The following is an 18,273-nucleotide window of genomic DNA, read 5'->3' as shown; positions in this document are numbered from 1 at the left end:
TTAATCCCAGGTTTGAAATCTTACACCCTGTGCCCAGAAGGAGGAAGGTGCAGTGCCCACTTTCCTGTGTAGGGACGACTTTGCAGTTCCGGCTAAAGTTCTGCTGCAATGCCAATCTCTGCAGGTCTTGGACAGTTCTGTGCCAGGAGTGGAAGCCAGAGGAGGGAAACGCTGTACTGTGTTCCTTCACAACATTCTGTCCCAAAGGGAGTTGCTTCTGTCACTCAGGACGCGCTAACCAATTAGGGCTCTCAAACCGACTGTCAGTCAGAATAAGGGAGGGCACTTCCGGTCAGCCAAGCTGCCTACTCCGAGGCTCTAGGCCCAGAAAGACGCTTGGGTTCCGTGTGCTGCGCTGTGACCGGCTGCCGGGAGCTGTGAGGAGAGCGGGGCGAGCTCGGAATCCACCATGGTGAGCGAGGGGCCTCCGTCTCCACGCGGGGAGGAGCCGCGGGAGCCGGTGTAGGGTCCCGGGGCTGTGGGAAACAGCGGATCCTCGCCCCGTGAGGTCCGTGAGATCCATGCTGTCCCTACAACTCCCGGCCTCTGAATAACTTCCATCTGCGTATTGCGGCTACGGTTGCAAAGAACACAGGGATGTGGGTACTTTGTGTGGCTAGTTCCTTATTGTGACCTCACCATGCAGTGTGTGCGCATGCCCCGCTATCATCATCGGCTTGAAAAGCAGATTTGCTAAATGACAGCTCCACTTTCTCTACTGTCTTCTAAAAGTTCTGCACTTGGCACTGAACATTCAGGTGTAGGATCCGCCTGCAGTTAATTCTGTGCAGAGTGTAAATTCTGTGTCATTAACACATTTGCATGTAGATTCAAGGGTGGTTCAGTCATGTGTGTTAGGAAGGCCAGAATTACTGGGTTTCCCGGCCTCCTGTGTTCAAATCAACACTGTTTTAATTGTGATTTTGTTTCTAAGTTTTTGATCTGTTTATTCTTTCCCAGACAGTACAATCTTTATTGCAGTTGTATGGGAAGTTTTAAAGTCACAGGGTATCAGAATGTGTGCTATTTACCTAATCTTGTGTTGATCATTTTTTTTTTTTTCATTCATGATGACCTTTGTCGTCATTTTTCTGTTGTAGGTAGTAAAAGTTGCTAGACTTTTTATTGGACTGTTGCTGAATCTATAGCTCAAAGTCTGTTCTGAAATTATATTTAGGCTTCCTGTGTACAATTATGGAATTTCTCTCCTTTGATCAAGTTTCTTGAATTCTTTAATTACAAAATTATAGTTTTGGCTACAGATATTTGTCACATTTCTGTATATTTCTGGCTTATTTATCTATGATGACCTATATGAGATATGAGGGTATATGTTTTTAATTTTTCTATGTTATTTTATTTCATGTGTAAGAGTGATTTGCTTGCATATGTCTGATCACCACATGTATGTTTTGTGCCCATAGAAGACAAAAGGAGGCATCAGATCTTCTGTAACAGCATCTAGGGATGATTCTGTACCACCATGTTAGTGTTGAGAACCAAACCCAGGACTTCTACAAGACTAAAAAGTGATGGTAAATGCTGAGCCATCTCTCCAGTCCTAAACTCAACAGATTTTCAAAACTGTGTGTGTGTGTGCACACACACGTATATGCTGAAAAGCAAATGTTAAGAGAGTTGAGGTTTGCTTGGAGTTTGAGAGATGACTCAGTAGATAGGCTGGTTAGATTTGGTCAGCTTGACTCAAGCTAGAGTCGCACTGGTCTGTAGGTAAACCTATAAGGGTATTTTCTTGATTAGTGATTGATGTAATAGGGCCCATCCCACTGTAGGTGGAGCTGTCCTGGGCAGGTGGTCCTGGATCCTTTAAGGAATCAAACTGAGCAAGCCATGCTAGCAGGAGGGCAGTAAACAGCATTTATCCAGGTTGACAGCATATGTGGAGTGCATAAGCCTATGGTGTATAGCCAATATATTCTTTGTCCCCTCCTCTGTGTATTTGGTAGAGCTGGAGACTTATAATTACTGAAGAGATTTTTTTTTTCTGAATTAATCTCTAAGTGTGTGACATGATTTCTCATTGTGATGGCACGTTAATTCCAGAACAGTTACACCTTCCAGTTTTCAGAAAAATATTTTGAGACAAGGTTCATTATGTTGACTTTTTTTGCCTTGATCCCAGTGTTTAGGCCCACAGGGCATTAACTCTGCTATCATCCTGACTCAATCTCCTTAATTCTTGTAGAAATTTGAAAGGTTTGTAGGAACACACACTTCTAATACTAACCCATTTGAGTCACAGAGTGGGCTGTGCATTAGTGTGTGGGACATAGCTTCTCCATTGAGACCAGAACAGAAGGAAATTAGATTATTGTGTACACTGCAGGGAAGCAGGCTAGGCAATAGATAGATTAGAAGTTGTTTAAGTCATTGACTTGTAGGTGTCTGTCATATAAAAAAGGACATAATTGGGCAAGTGAGTGCCTTTCTGTGTAATTTCCCATTAATTCATACCATGTGAATGAGGGCAAACCAAATTGGTGGGTGTACAGTTTGGGGAGGTTAGCCTGAGCCACTCAAATTTCCAATTGGGCAACTCTCTCATGGTAGTAACTGCATATCTGTTTGTTTCACTTTAGTCAGGTGAGAGCATTGAGACACTGGGCATTTGGCTGTGGCTTGTGTGTAGCATACAGTACTCAGTAGCTAACATTTCACACAGGGCAGGGTCACACAGCCTCCTATAATGTGGAGTTGAGTTCTGTGCAGGATGATGAGTATAGATCTATTTGCATTTTTCTAAATGCAGACATCAAGTTTTGTCTAGCACCATTTGTTGAAGTTGCTGTCTGTTTTCCAGTGTGTAATTCTGGCATCTCTATCAAAAACCAGATGTCCATAGGAGTGTGGGTTCATGTCTTGGTCTTCAGTTTTATTCCATTGACTGATGTGTCTGTTTTTATGCCAATACTGTGTGGTTTTTATTACTATACTTCTGCAGTACAGCATGCAGTCTGGAATGGTGTGAACCTCAGCAGTTCCCTTATGGGATATTGATGGGGACTGCATTGAATCTGTAGATTGCTTTTGGTAGTATTGCCATTTTTATTATGTTAGTCCTACCAATCCATGAGTGTGGGAGTTCTTTCTATTTTCTCATATCTTCTTCGGTTTCTGTCTTCAAAGACTTGAAGTTTTTATCACATAAGTCTTTTGCCACTAGATTAGAGTTACTGTGAGAAATTTTAAATGTAATTTTGGGCTATTTTGAAAGGTGTTATTTTCCTGCTTTCTTTCTTATTTCTTTCATCATTTGTACATAGGAGAGCTACTGATTTTTTTGAGTTAATTATGTATCCAAACTACTTTGCTCAAAGTGTTTTTCAGCCATAGGAGTTCTATGAAATTTTTAGGGCACTTAGGTACCCTATCACATCATCTGCAAATAAAAATACTTTGATTTCTTCCTTTCCAATTTTGCCCCTTTGATCTCCTTCAGTTGTTTTATTGCTCTAGCTAAGACTTCCAGTTCTATATTGAGTAGACATGGTGAGAGTAGAAAGGCCGTTTTGTTCCTGATTTTAGGTGAATAACTTTGAGTTTCTCTCCATTTAATTTGAACTTGGCTGTAGGCTTATTGAAAATTGCTTTATTCTGATTAGGTATTCCTTGTATCCCTTATCTGAAGAACTTTTATCATGAAGGGATTTTATTTGGGAAGTTGGATTTTTTGTCAAAGGCCTTTTCTCTATCTAATGTGGTGATAATGTAGTTTTTTTTTTCTTTCTGATTGCTTATATGATGGATTACATTTCTTGATTTTTGCATCTTGACCCATCCCTGAATGTCTTGGATGAAGCCTATTTGAGCATGGGTAGATGATTGTTCTGATGTGTTCTTAGATTTGGTTTTTGAATGCTGACAAGTTTTGATTCTGTGTTCGTAAGAGGAAAAGGCCTTTGATTCTCGTTGTTGCATCTTTATGTGGTTTGGTTTCAGGGTAACTGGCATGGAAACCAGGGTGCTGGGGATGTAGGTCAGGGGTAGAGCACTTTTACTATGTATGATGGTGTAAACAAATACAAGTAGACAATGGTCTAATAAGCAGTCAATCCCATACTACCCCTGAAATAGTTACTGATGAACTGTATTTCAGTGGGCTTGAGTTCCTGTTTCAGGAATTGGGTGCTTTGAATGAGACAGATGATCAAAAAAGTGAATTGTATGGTAGGGGTGGAGGAGTGTGGGGCACCCCTTTGATGACAGCATTGGGGAAGGAAACTGAAGCTGGATCTTTGCCAAGTTTGAGGGGATGAATGGCTTTGTTTATGAAAATGTAGATATATTTTAATTTTTAAAATGATAATTATTTACTAGCTTGTATGAGGAGGGACATGCCCATGTCATGGTCCCCATGTGGATCCCTGATAACAACTTGTATGAATTTCTTCTCTCTTTCCACTATATGGGTCCTGGGGATCAAATGAAATTGGAATTCCCAGCCATCAGGAAACTGGGTAGGAAGATCAAGTCTGAGGACACAAAGCCCATCTTCCTTTAACCACGTTTTCAGACATTTTCAGTTTCTGAATTTGCTCAGCCCTCATATCCTTACTATATCTAGTCAGTCACCTCTACAGTTCCAGGCTAAGTTCAGTCCCAGTGGATTCTTTTTCCCATGTCAATTGTATAGTAAGATGTGTCTTAATATTTTACCCAGTGTCTGGATTTCCTTTGACACTCTCCAACTCCCAATTTATTCTATAGCATTATAGTTTTACAAACACAGATTGAATCCTTGAATCTTCCAGATTTTACCCTTGTAATAGCTTCTCATGACACTAAGTTAACAAGACAGTGGGTACCAGTGTCTTGACACCGTCCTCTCGGTTCAGGTTTTACTTGTGGCCACTTTTGGTTAAGGATACCAAAGTGTCAAGTTCATCCTGTAAATTCTTTTCTTTACAGCCCAGTGTTGTTAACATCATCCCTTTAATCCAGTGCTCTGGAGGCAGAGTCACATTCCTCTGAGTTCCAGGCTACCCTGGTCTAATGGTGAGTTTCATGCCAGCAAGAATACACAGTGTGGTACTGTCTCAACCACACAACCAAAGAACAAAGAAAAAAGGTTGCATGTAATTTTATAGGCTGGGCCAAGGAGATGGCTTAGTGAGCAAAGGTGTTTGTGTGCATATGAAGCATATGATTGTCTGAATTCAGTCCCCAAAGCCCATGTAAAAGATGTAACGAGAGACATCACAGAGTTGTCTTTTGAGCCCCATAAGCACCACAGTATACACATACCATACCCCCCCCACACCCGTCACAGAAACACAATAACAAAGTATTTTAAAGTGGCACAGCCTAGCCTAGCATCCTTTCTGTAGCTTAGATAGGCCTTGTGATGAGTTGGGGTGTGTGTCTCTGCATCACATATCCAGAAGATCCTGTGTTTCTGTTCTTAAGATATTAAATTTTATTTATGTTGATGGGTATTATTCCTACATGTATGTGTGTGCACCACATGCATTCAGTGCCCTGAAGAACCTAGAAGATTGTGTCAGTTCCTCTGGGACTGTAGATACAAATGGTTTTGAGCTGGCCTGTGGATGTAATGAATTGAAATTTGATCCTCTTCAAGAGCATCCAGTGGTCTGAAAGCAATGAAGCATCTTTCCAGCCCTTTATTCGGATATGCACTACTGTATTTCTATTTCCAGAAGCAACTTAGGAGAGTCACAGTAGGTTAAAACCTTTGATTGTATACTACTTTGAAAACTTAATTCTGCCTGGGCTAGAGAGATGTCTCCACAGTTAAAAGTACTGATTTGTAGATGTAACCAACCATCTTATTAAATAAGAAAAACAGAACCAATGTAAAAGAGAAAGCTGAGAGGTCAGAGCTGAGAGCTAAAATCTTACCCTTCCTCCTGCGGTGCTCCTAGTTTCCTGAAAGAGAGAGCTACTTCCTGTGTGTATGTCTTTAAATAGTCTTTCTGTTCTGCCTTCTCATTGGTTGTAAACCCAAACACATGACTGCCTTGTCACGGCCTGAAAGTACAGCCCTCCAGGTCTTAAAGGCGTGTGTCTCCAATACTGGCTGTATCCCTGAACACACAGAGATCTATGGGATTAAAGGCGTGTGCCACCACCGCCACACTCTGTCTATGGCTCTAATAGCTCTGACCCCTGGGCAACTTTATTTATTAACATACAATTAAAATCACATTTCAGTACAAATAGAATACCACCATACTGATTGTTCTTCCTGAGGATTTGGGTTCAATTCCCAGCACCCACATGGTGAACAACAGCTGTCTGTAATTCGGGTCCCAGGGGATCCTCCACGTCTCTTCTAATCTCTGAGGACCCTTCACGGATGTACAGGACAGACATATATGTAAGCAAAGCACCCATACATGTATAATAAAATTTAAAACCACAGTTCCTTCTACCACTCACTACCTTTTTTCCCAGATGTCAAAGAAACCATCTAGCAGCACAGCAGGGCTGGGGAAGGGAGCAAAGTATCACTTCCCCTGCCAGGTAAGAGATGTCCCAGAGTGGCTTACCTGCATAGCCCTCAGAAAGGGTGGCCTGTCCTCGGTGTTAACAGTGCAGGATATGGAGGCTGTTAGACAGCACAGCATGATGATGATGCTTGTCAGTGACTCTCAGGACTGCAGAGTGGGGTCTCTCGGATGGATGGGATGCAGGCAACCTCTTGTGCCTGTCCCACATCTGTACAACACTACAGTAGGAGGGTGACCCTGTGTGGTTGTCACCTCTCTGCATCTGTGTGGAAATCCCAGTGCCATCTGTAAGTATCATAGGCTCAGGACAGCAGTGAGGAAGATTCATACATGATCCAGCATCCAGTCTGGATGCTGTGAAATCACTGTCTAAACAGGCCTGATGCAAAGTCTATAGAATAGAGACAGACCTGGGTGCATCCTGCTAAGGGTGTGATTTGCCAGCCCTGCATTCATCATTCTTATTATGAATTTCCTTGCTTTCTGTCTTTCTTTGTTTTTCTTTTCTTTACAAACTTGGAGTAGAGTTAGTTTTTTTTTTTTTTCTTTACAAACTTGGAGTAGAGTTAGTTTTGTTTTGTTTTTTTTTTTTTGTCTTTACAAACTTGGAGTAGAGTTAGTAGAAAAAAAGTAATGCTGTGAAAAACTATTTGTTCCTATTTCACCCTAAGGGAGCTCTGCAGTCATAACTTGATAGGGAGTGAACTGTGAGTGCTTTGCTCCCTATTGCCATCCTGGCCCTATTCTGAAGGAGTTCTGTTTTGGTCAGTGGTTGCGCTACAGACAGCATAACTAGCTATTTTGCTGGATGTTTTAGCTTTGGTGCATTTTTGTTCTTCTTGTTTTCAATTTTCTTTTTAAAATTTCTGAATTCAGGCCATTGAGAAACATATGAACACACATGTGTGAAGGTCGGAGGACAAGTTGGAGATGTGGCTTTTCTCCTGGGCATTGACCTCAGGCCCTCAGACTTGGTTACAGTGTCTTTACTCACCCAGGCAACCAGCTGGTCCCTGCCAGAGCACTCCCTTCTAACCCACCCATTTCACTGTATTGGTGTAGTCGCTCTGTTGTCACTTTTGGGGTAGAGAAGACTGGGTACTCATTCTAGAGCTCTCCCATGCTTGGTCAGCCTCTTTCCACAGAGTTATAAACAAAAAGTTATTTTGAGGCAGGATCTGATAAAGTTGCCCAAGTTTTTTTGTCAACTTAGTCAGCAGCCACAACAGGCCTTAAACTTGTGATGCTCCTGCCTCAACCTTCCATGTGGTGGCATTCCAGGACAGCACCAGCATTCCCAGCTCTAAATTCATGTGGGGAATTCACAATCTGAATCTGTTTCCTGTATGTTTACCTGTGATCTGCTGCTGAGAACTGTAAGGAGAGTGGGGCGAACTTGGAATCTACATCATAGTGAGTTAAGGGCCACAGTCCCTACAAGGGGAGGAGCCATGTAGAATTTGTCCAGGATAGGGGGTCCTGATGGGAACCAGTGGCCAGACCTCATGTCTGGTGCCATACTGTTTGGTTTCCTGAGGTCTTCAGCTCCTAGTAGGAAATTGGGCCTCTGAGTGACTTAGTTTCACTTGTTGCAGTTTGCAGAGCATGGGAAGCAGAAACTCTTTAGTGGAAACATCCTTGTTGCTGACATTAACATGCAATGAGCCTCAGCTGCTTTTACTGTCCCAAGGGAAAGGAGATTTGCTAACTAGCTGAACTCTAGTTTGTCTAGTATCTTCTTGAAGTTCTTCACTTGGCACTGAAGATTCAGGTGTAGGGTCCATCTGCAGTTAATTCTGTGCAGGGCGTCAATATGAACACAAATGCATGTAGAGGCTACAGTGGTTCTATCTTCTGGGTTAGTAAGGTCAGGCTTACTGGGTTTCCTCACCTTATTTGTAAAACTGGACTCTTTTTTTTTTTGTTTCCTCTCATGTTCTGATGATCTCTTTGTTCTTTCCCAGATAATACAGTCTTTATTGCAGTTGTATGCTAAGTTTTAAAGTCAGACGGTGTACTGTGTGTGCTATTTATTCAGTCTTGTGTTCATCATGTTTTTATTCAGGATGACTTTAGTTATCAGTTTTCTGGTTTTGGTAGAATAAATTGTTAGACATTTTATTGGACGGTGCTGAAAGGATAGCTAAATTCTGTATTGGGGTAATATACCATTGACCTAATAGTCAAGATGGCAGCAAACCACAAGGTTGCTTTCTACTCAAGGGTAGCTGAGACGATCCCATCCTCCATCAGTTACAGGTTCAAGTGGGATCCACACTTGTCAAAGGTTAAATGTGAACTGTCACACCATTTTCTTTAAAAAGACACCATTGTGAGGTTAGCATGAATGTAGGAGGGGATGTTACCCACACCCTTGGCAGGTAGACCCCACACAGCTAAGGAACAGAGGGAAGTATCCCATGGCCTCAAGCAGAGACAGTTGGGTCCATCCCTTTGTCTTACCACACAGATTGTACTGTGGAAGCCAAGCATTGTCATCCAGATCTTTCACATTCTTCTTAGTACCCAGACGCAAGATGTTGCTTGGCCCTATTTTATCCCGTTTTGATTTATGGTCTCTGCTGTGACCACACAGATTTTTGAATCTCCATGTTGGCTGGAATTGAAGACTTTCAGATTTCAATTTGTTAAAATAGTAAAATGAAATTTAAATCCACAGTAGCCTTGTGAGACATTTCTACCCAGTTAGAAATGCAGCTTCCAGATGGTATCATCTACAACAGGCACACTTAACCACACCGAGAGACTTCCTCTTTTGTTTCCACCAGACCTGATCTAAAGTTTCCCAGGTTCTATGAAAGAACTGGGTAGGGAGAGAAACAAGGGATAATGCCATGCAATAAGAAAAATGATAGAGATGTAAACTTGAGTTTGGAGGTCTCAAATTGTTCAGTCTCTTTGTAGATGGGGTGCAAAATTTTTCATTAAGGAATCCTGTAACCAGCCAGAGGAGTTGGCTCTCTCCCCATTTGGAAGAACTATTTCTTCCTTCTCTTTCTCTCTCTTTCTATCTCTCTTTCTCCTTCCCTCCCTCTGTCCCTTTCTCTTTTCCTCTCTCTGTCCCCTTCTCTCTTTGTTTCCCTCAATAACTTCCATGCTTTTACTTTAGAGCCCTTTCTTCTTAGGTTGTGTTCCTGATAGGCTTTGTATTTGCTCAACACCCTCAGGCTCCTATCTCAAAATTTTTGGTCCCTACTAAGTGGAACTAATTGTGTAAAATTAGGAGGTGTGCCCTTTTGGAGTAGGTGTGTCTTGTTTGTATGGGTGTGTCAGTGTAGGTGGGCTTTGAGATTTTACAATACCAGTTCAAGGCAAGTGTTTCTTTCATCCTGCCTGCCTGTGTATCAAGATGTAACACTCAGCCCCATGCCTGCCCTCTGAAGCTCCCTTTCAAGGTGATAATGGGCAAACCCTCTGTCACTGTAATCAATCCCAAAATTAAAAGCCTTTCATTATAAGAGTTGCCTTGGTCATAGTGCTTCTTCGCAGCAATGGAACAGTCAGTGAGACACGTTATTTGTGTAATATTTTGGTGTATTATCTCTACATATCCTGTCCACGTCCAGTGAGGTTGAATAAGGCTCAATGGAAGTGTAATGGACTGATTTCCTGACCAAACATTTCATCTGCAGTATGGTAATTTCTAGAAAGTCTTTAATTTCTGAACTTTATTTCTATATTGACCCATTATTCATTCAGTAGAGAGGTGTTGAGATTCCACGAGTTTGTAAGCTTTCTGATGCTTCTGCTGATGTTGATAGCCAGCTTTAATTTGTGGTAGTCTGATAGGATGCAGAAACTTATTTCAATTTTTTTTTTTTTTTGTATCTGTTGAGACTAGTCTTGTATCTGAATTTGTAGCCAATCTTGGAGAAAGTTCCATGAGGTGTTGAGAAGGTGTATTCTTTTGTGTTTGGGTGAAATGTTCTGTAAATATCTGCTAGGTCCGTATAATGTCTTTTAGCTCTGATATTTCTGTTTAGTTTTTGTCTAGAGGACCTGTCTATGAGTGAAAATGGGGTATTTACATCTCCCACTATTACTTTGTGAGGGTCAATATGTAATTTAAGCTGTAGTAGTGTTTCTTTTACAAACGAGGGTGCCCTTTTGTTTGGGGAGTAGATGTTAAGAATTGAAATGTAGTCTTGGTAGATTTTTCCATTGATGAATATGTATTCCCTTCCCCATGTCTTTTAATTAATTTTGGTTTGAAGAGCCACTTCCCATACATTTCATATGCTTATGGCATACTGTATGAGCAATGAGGCCACCTTATTTATTTATTTATTTATTTATTTATTTATTTATTTATTTATTTATTTATTTTTCCAGGACTAGGGATCAAACTCAAGCACCTCACACATGATAAGCAAATAATTTGACACTAGGTCAACTTTTATCCAGGATTTCCTTCATCCAGTCATGGTGACTCACACCTAGAATCCCAACACTTGAAAAGCTGAAGGAGCAGCATCACCACTAGCTTGAGTCCATCTCAGAATGATTAGAGAATAAGACCTTGCTACAAAAACACAAAACTGAGATCTCACCAAGGTATAAGCTGTGTACATTCTACAGTGTGTCATTGCATAAAATGCAAAGGTTTCCTAAGCCTATAGGAGACCAAGTTGTGATGCCTGTTGTGAGGTTAGATTTTCCATTTGTGCGAGTTCAAAGATTTTAAAATTACTGTCATTTTATTTTTTTTTCCCATTCTTCAGGAAGTTGCCATGTATCTCTCTATTGTACTTTGATTTGATCAGTACATTTAATTATTTGAGCATGAGGCCTAACACCTGTCATCCTAATACTTTTGAGGCAAATGCAGAAGTTTAAGACTAACCTGGTCCAAAGTGATTAATATTTTGTCGTATTATCTCTCTGTATCTGTGCATGTCCTGTGAAATTGAGTGAGACTGAATGAAAGAGTAATGGAATGGTTTCTTGACCAAACATTCCGTCTGTGGTGCACACATGCCACTGTGCATAGGGGGCAGTCAAAGGACAACTGGAGAATTGGTTTTCATCATGTGGGAAGCAAATTCAGGTCAGTAGTGTTGGCATCAAGCCGTTTTCTCAGCTGATCCATCTCCCTGACTCTATACATTTTGAGAAATTTATGAGTGTATGTTTGTGGGAGTAGCCTGTGTGTACATTTATATGTGTGAGGCATGCATGATGCCTGTATCAGCCTGACTGCCATCAGAGTGTGTGTGTGTGTGTGTGTGTGTGTGTGTGTGTGTGTGTGTGTGTGTTGTGTGTGTATTTGGAGAAGTCATGGGTGTATGGATTTATAGGAGGCTGGTGTGGCAGGGGGTTGTGGATGTACTATGGTGCCTGTGTGAAGCTCTTGCATGTCTAGGTAGGTCTGGCACTGAAGAAGGCTTCACCCAAAGTATCATGTGTCAAGCCACGCCCAATGGTTTTGGCTCCACCTACCTTGCCCTGGTCCTTCCCATTGCCTTCTCTTGCTCACCTCCTAAGCTGCCCCTCCTATGCTATGTCTCTTTCCACCCTGACCCCCCCCCACTCCTTCCAGCACTGGCTCCATTCACCTTGATAATGGCCCCTCCCCTTTACTGTGCCTGCCCTCCATGGACTTTACTCCCATCTCTCTGCTTCCAAAGCTTCAGCCACACCCAGCCTCTATTCCAGCCTCCAGCCCCTTGCCCCATGCCCCACACCCTACACCCTGCCCACCTCCATGAGGTTATTGCTGTATACTTGGTGGCAGACGGCATTTTAATATTCTTATCATGGCACTTACTAATCTTCCAGTCCTATGACTGATATTAATTAACTCATAGATTTATTAATCAATGTATCAAATATATCATTGTACCTTTTTACCTAAAGCTATTAAATTTCATACAGAATCACATGCTAAATGGAGTGCCTTAAAAAAGAAATTTTCCATTAACTCAAAAAATGGCAAAATTTCACATTGTGAAAATTGTCAAACTTTTCATAGGTCTTGATTGTCTTCTGATAAATACCCCAGATGTAATATATTGAATGAGATATAGCAAATGGTTGTAATGCACATGAAAATATTTTGGTAGCTGTGTGGTGGTGGCCACCACCTTTAGTCCTAGCACTAGGGAGGCAGGGGCAGTAGATTTCTGAGTTCAAGGGCAGCCTGATCTTCAACTGAGTGCCAGTACAGCCAGAGCTACATAGAGAAACCCTGTCTTGAAAAAGGAAGATTTTGATAGGTTGCAATACATACATCATTGTATTGATAGATTTTCTACATTTCATTTGGCCACTGCATTAAATAATAAAAATATTTCATCTGTTATATTACATTTTTAAAAAGCTTTTAATATCATGGGTATTCATCAACAAATTAGATGGAAAATGTTCCAATTTATATGTCACTAAAATTTCAAAAAATTTTTTACAACCTTGAAATATTAAACATATTACTGACATCTCTTATATTCCTTAAGGACAGGCCATCATTGAAAGATCAACAGAACATTAAAGCATGTTAATTAAACTAAAACGGGGGAAGCCCTTAATTCTGCCAACATCCTATTCTATTCATTATTTACTTTAACTTTTTTGAATTGTAATGATAATTATCATCTGCCTGCTAAAATTCATTATTAATGTATTAGTGGGGAAAATATTGAGGGTATTGTACTACAACCTATTTGGTATAAAGAGGAAGAATCTTTACATTGGAAAAAAGAAATGTTATAAATGAGGGGAAAGGGTATCCTTATGCTTCCATAGATACAGGTAATGGTTAGATTTTTAGACTGCCGAAATTGAGAGATGAGTAAGTGGCCACAGCTTTACCTTTACTTGCCTACCGGACAAATGGCTCATATAACTTTGAGTCAAACTCCCAAAACAATTACCAAACTATTCCCTTCCACAGAGAATTGTACCTTTCCTACCTGAGGGCAGATGAAAAAATTAGCCAATGAAGGAGAAGAGATGGTTCTTGTATGGGGTAAAATAAACACTTGAATCCTTGTCCTTGTCCCTGTTAGCAATCACCACTGCTCAAGTAAGTAAAGCAAAGAATTTTTCTTATTGGACTTCTATTCCTAACCCTCCCTTAAACCCAGTAGTGCACTGGTAGGATCCCAGTATTCCAATTTATACTGACTAATTAGATTCCAGGACCCGGTGACAGTAGAGGTCCTTTGTTCCCCAATAAAGAGGGCTTAGATTTGATTTCATCTTATGATATGGGGATGCACTTCCTATCTTTATTGGGTATGAAGTTCATTGTGTGAAAGTCGTATCTAGGGGATAGTTCTAGGGAACAAAAAATGAAGTGAAGAAGACCATGTTCATTTTAGTAGCTAAAGGGTTTAAAGGGAATAATACTACCGATTATTTCATTCCACCTCATTTTCTCCCTTGCAACACTGCTGTTGTCTCAGAGTTAAGTGAATAGATACATTGGGAATAATGCAGAGGACCAGAGGTTCACAGTTTTATTAATACATCCTATGGTAGTGCCATAGATTGGAGCCATGTAGGTTCTGCTCACACCAAATGGGAAAGCAAAGAATTAAGATGGGGTTCAGTAATTAATACCATTACCACTCATAGTAATGGTTCTATGGGGTTAGTATGGCCTGTGGCCAGGAATTCCCCTGTCTCTGCTCATATAGAGGGATGAGCTACTCAAGAACATCTATGGAATCTATTATCAGCTTTGGATATCATTTAGTCTTGGAAGGGGAATATATGGAAAATACTTCTAACAATGAGACTATGTTCCCTTGTACAAAAAGTGGAGCTCATACTATTATGGCATGTGCTCATCTCTCTCATTTGTTTATGATTGGGAAAAGTACTTTGAATCAATCCAAAGGATATATGTCTTGTTCCAATTTTTCTTGGTATACATGTTTAAATGCTAGTACCCCTATTACTTTGAGCTGCCAGAGCATTTATGTCCTTTGAACCCAGATTGGTGTTTGGGTACCTGAACGGACAAATTAAGCCTGGGAAGAATCTTTCTAAATGTCTGTCCTTCATCATATATTGGATCAAATGAAGGAAAGGACTAAAGAATAGTTTGAGTACTTTTTGTCACTGTTCTGGGAATTACTGCTCTTACTGCTATAGTTGCTACTGCTGGCATATTCCTGTATCAAAGCATGCAGGTGTCAGACAGGGAAGCAAACTACATGAAGAAATGAGAATTAAACCCAATGCACATTGATTCTGTCAATCTGGGTCAGACTCTGGTGAGTTTGATCAGGCAGTTTATTGTAGGCATGGGTATACACAATAGAATTTGGAAAAAGGTCACTAGGCAACAATAATTCCCATAATCATTTCAATTCCAGTGAACAATAAAGGTTAAGATATGACTATATAGATAGAAACTCTTACAAAGTACATGTCACTATTATGTTGGGTTTTATTGCAAAAAAGCCTAGAATCTAATGTGGTCTCTCACCATTGTAGCATAGAGGTCAGCAGGCCATGGAGTGCATGTGGTATCTCCTCTCAAATGAATGGGTATAGAGAAGGGGGAGTCTGAAATAACACTCTTGGGAATTAGGGTGATTTGTGTCCCTACAGATAATAAAGCGGTCACTAGGTCATTACAAAAATCCATTCTCAGTTTTCTGAATGGAATGCAGGTATTTGATTTCCTCTCCTCCATTGAGGAGACACCCTATATGATTAACATTCTTGGTTCTTTTAGTGCTTCTTGGTGAGTTCAATGTCCTAGTGAATTCTACCTCTCTCCATTTCTAAGATTTAAAAAAAAAAAAAGGCAATAAAAGAGGCCATACCAGAATGGATTCACTTCATGGTTAGTAAAATTAATATAGGCAAGCATAAGAGAATAAGACTAGCTAACAGAGGACCATTAATAGTGGAAAGTCATCTTAACCAGGAAGGCCACTCAACGTTCACTTGAGAGGTTCTGTCTATTTTTTTGTGTAGGTCATTAATTTGACCTTTAATCGTATTTGGGAATATCTGACTTTCAAGCAATATATGCCAGGTAATTGTTGGCAACCAAGATTATGCTTGAGTAATATAATCTATAGTAGCTCTATTTTATAAAACTGTGGTCCCCAAATCACCCATCTCTAGATTAATTTCTGCTGATATGTTTGCTGTAACATTTATAGGCATACTAATCATATAGGCCATTTTTGAGGCTTTTCTTTATATTCCCAACTAGTCCTGGAATATGCAATAACAGACCCCATGTGACTACAATGGTTATAGGATCCAGTAAATGTCAAGAATCATCATAATTCTCAGGAAGACCTCGAATTCTATTGTTCACTTGCAGAGATTTGCTGAGCAAAATAAGTGTAGTAGAGACTATTCCATTTATAACCCTTTTTAACCCACAGGAAGGGCAGTAGAAATAGCACCCCTCTCAAAACAACATCAACAACAACAAAAAGGTCCATCCCAAAGGCAGTTGTTTGCCAAAGGGAAGGGTGTAAACAGAAGCAGAATTGCAATAAGAAGGGATACAAGAACATTGAAAGCATAAACAATGTGATAGAAAAACACCATTGACAAGGATATCAGGGAAAACCCTATAAATACATATACGGGGAAGATTCTATATTGTCCTGTTATTTATGCATAGTGCTCATGTGTGACTCCTATGCCAAATAAATTTCTTTTTAGGAGCCCAGGAATAGATGGATCTCCTCTGATACTAAAAGATTGCTCTTGTTTACAGCCAAGTGCAAAATGAAGCTAGAAGTTATTTTCTAAATCATTGACAACAGATAGCTCTGTTCTAGGTACTGTAATAACAACTTTAGTAAGCAGTAATCAGATATTCCATTTTTCATCTTCATACAGTTATAGTTTCCACTGTCAGCTTTCTAAAGAGTACTTAATTATGCTGAAGTCTGGACTGATCTCATTGGTTTGTTGCCTATCTTTAGATGTTTCATTTGTCTGGTGGTCCCTGGGATGCTGTCCAAGTTGTATGTATTACAGCAGGAACCGTCTGGTACTTTGTTGTTCATTTTCTGGAAAGAGACATAAGCATCCACCCATGTTTCCACTGATTAGTCTCTACATATTTTCACTTAACATATTCTTTAGGCTTTGTCTCCTTTAGGGCAAAATACTTTGGGCAGCAGAAGCATTATCTTTACAGTAAAAAAAATTGAAGTTAACATAGCTGGATGTAGCAGGGATTTTGGTGGATGTAAATTCCCCCATTTATGTTATATATTTGTTGTTTCAGTAGTTGATGGTATTGTTCCACAATAGTTTATCCTAGAGGATTGTAAGGGATTCCAGTGTATGATTAATATCCCATACACTAAAAATTTCTTTAAAGCATTTGGTGGTATAAAAGGGGTATTATCATTTTTTATTTGTTGTGGTAATCTGTAGATGGATTTGTAAAAGGTCTTATTAAATAAAAAACATGGACCTAAATATAGGGGTGACAGCCTTAGAGAGATCAGGGAAGTAGGGAAAGCCCCTAGCCAACCTTACCTCATCAACTCTGCAGCTTCCAAATGTTAGTTATGATAGAAACAGCTAGCTTCCTGGACAGTCGCCCGAGGTTTCTTTACACATTGGGGCATCATCTTCAACCTACAGGCTTAGCATATCTCACAGACTCATTTGTGAAGTAGGATGTACGCAAGGCCTACAGCTTGACCTCACATTTGGTGCAAGTATTCCATGTACCAGATAACCTTGAATTCTACCAGTGTCCTGTCATGATTCAGGATTTTAAATTCTGGAAATTGCTGGTGTTTTTTTGAATTCATTTTCCCATTCTTCTTTGATTGTGGGTGACTGCATCTCCTTTATTAAATGCCAGTCTGCCATTGAGAAGCCAGACTCAGTCAGCCTAGTGACTCCTCCAAGAATAACTGCTCCAGCTGCTGTTCCACTGCACACCAGGAGCCATCGGTCCACTGCCTGTTCAGCTGCCTTCAAAGAAAGGGGCACTGTACCTTTTCTGGATTGCAAAGCCACTTCAGTGGTGGTATCATATTGTCCTGGCCTCAGAGGACGCCTGTTGCCAAAGCTGCAACCACACTTGTCTTGGCAAGGATCGGTAGTCCTTTATTTTGTGTCCTGCTTGTCCATTTTGGACAGCATACTGTCAGCAGTTGATGCTAGGGCACTTTCTTGCCCAGTGACTAACTTTTGCCACAGTGAAAGTTAACTCCATATGCAGTTTATTCAATGCCCTTATCTTTTCTGAAGTAGATTGGTGCTGCCAGGAGCAGACATGTCTCATAGTCATTAAAAAGAAAAGAATCTATGCTATTAAAATATTTTAAGTGCCATATTCTGTAGATCTCTGAAGGGTTTGAAGATGACCTGTCTATCTAAAATATGTCTCTGCTTGACTTTGAAAACATAACTAATATGACTACAAGTTCAATTGTAATGTCTAACTACTAACTTTCATTTTTTAATATCCTAATAGTTGGTAATAATAACATTCAAGGCAAATTGCATTACATTTTTAAATGAACTATATAGGTACAATATCTGGAACAAGATTAAAAATATATGTACAGTATTTTCTAACAAAATCAATCTCAAATTTGTATCAATATATATAATTTGTATACAATGTACAAAAATTCAATGTAAAGTACTTAAAATGAGTAGTTGTCTTTTAAAAGTAGATCAATAATCTACCTTTTTATCTATATCACATTTATGTCCTCTCTTTTTTCTTTTCCAAGTAGATTCAATAATCAAAAATTCTTTTTTTCAGAGTAGATTCAATAATCTACCTATTATCTTTATCCTCTTT

General features: G+C 40.0%; 1 protein-coding gene across 1 annotated transcript in view; it reads left to right on the top strand.

Annotated features, from left to right (window-relative positions):
* The first annotated feature begins 259 nt into the window (after nucleotides 1-259).
* LOC114684904 (zinc finger protein 431-like) overlaps nucleotides 260-18,273 on the top strand; it is a 39,042-nt gene continuing 21,028 nt past the window's right edge. The window contains exon 1 of the mRNA XM_028859447.2: nucleotides 260-412. Within this exon, the coding sequence (XP_028715280.1) occupies nucleotides 410-412 (3 nt within the window). The 5' untranslated portion in view covers nucleotides 260-409. The remainder of the gene's footprint in view (nucleotides 413-18,273) is intronic.

The sequence above is a fragment of the Peromyscus leucopus genome, chromosome 22, assembly GCF_004664715.2.
Source record: "Peromyscus leucopus breed LL Stock chromosome 22, UCI_PerLeu_2.1, whole genome shotgun sequence".
Lineage (NCBI taxonomy): Eukaryota > Metazoa > Chordata > Mammalia > Rodentia > Cricetidae > Peromyscus > Peromyscus leucopus.
Note: the sequence above shows the minus strand (reverse complement) of the source record. Positions and strands in the feature narration are given on the sequence as shown.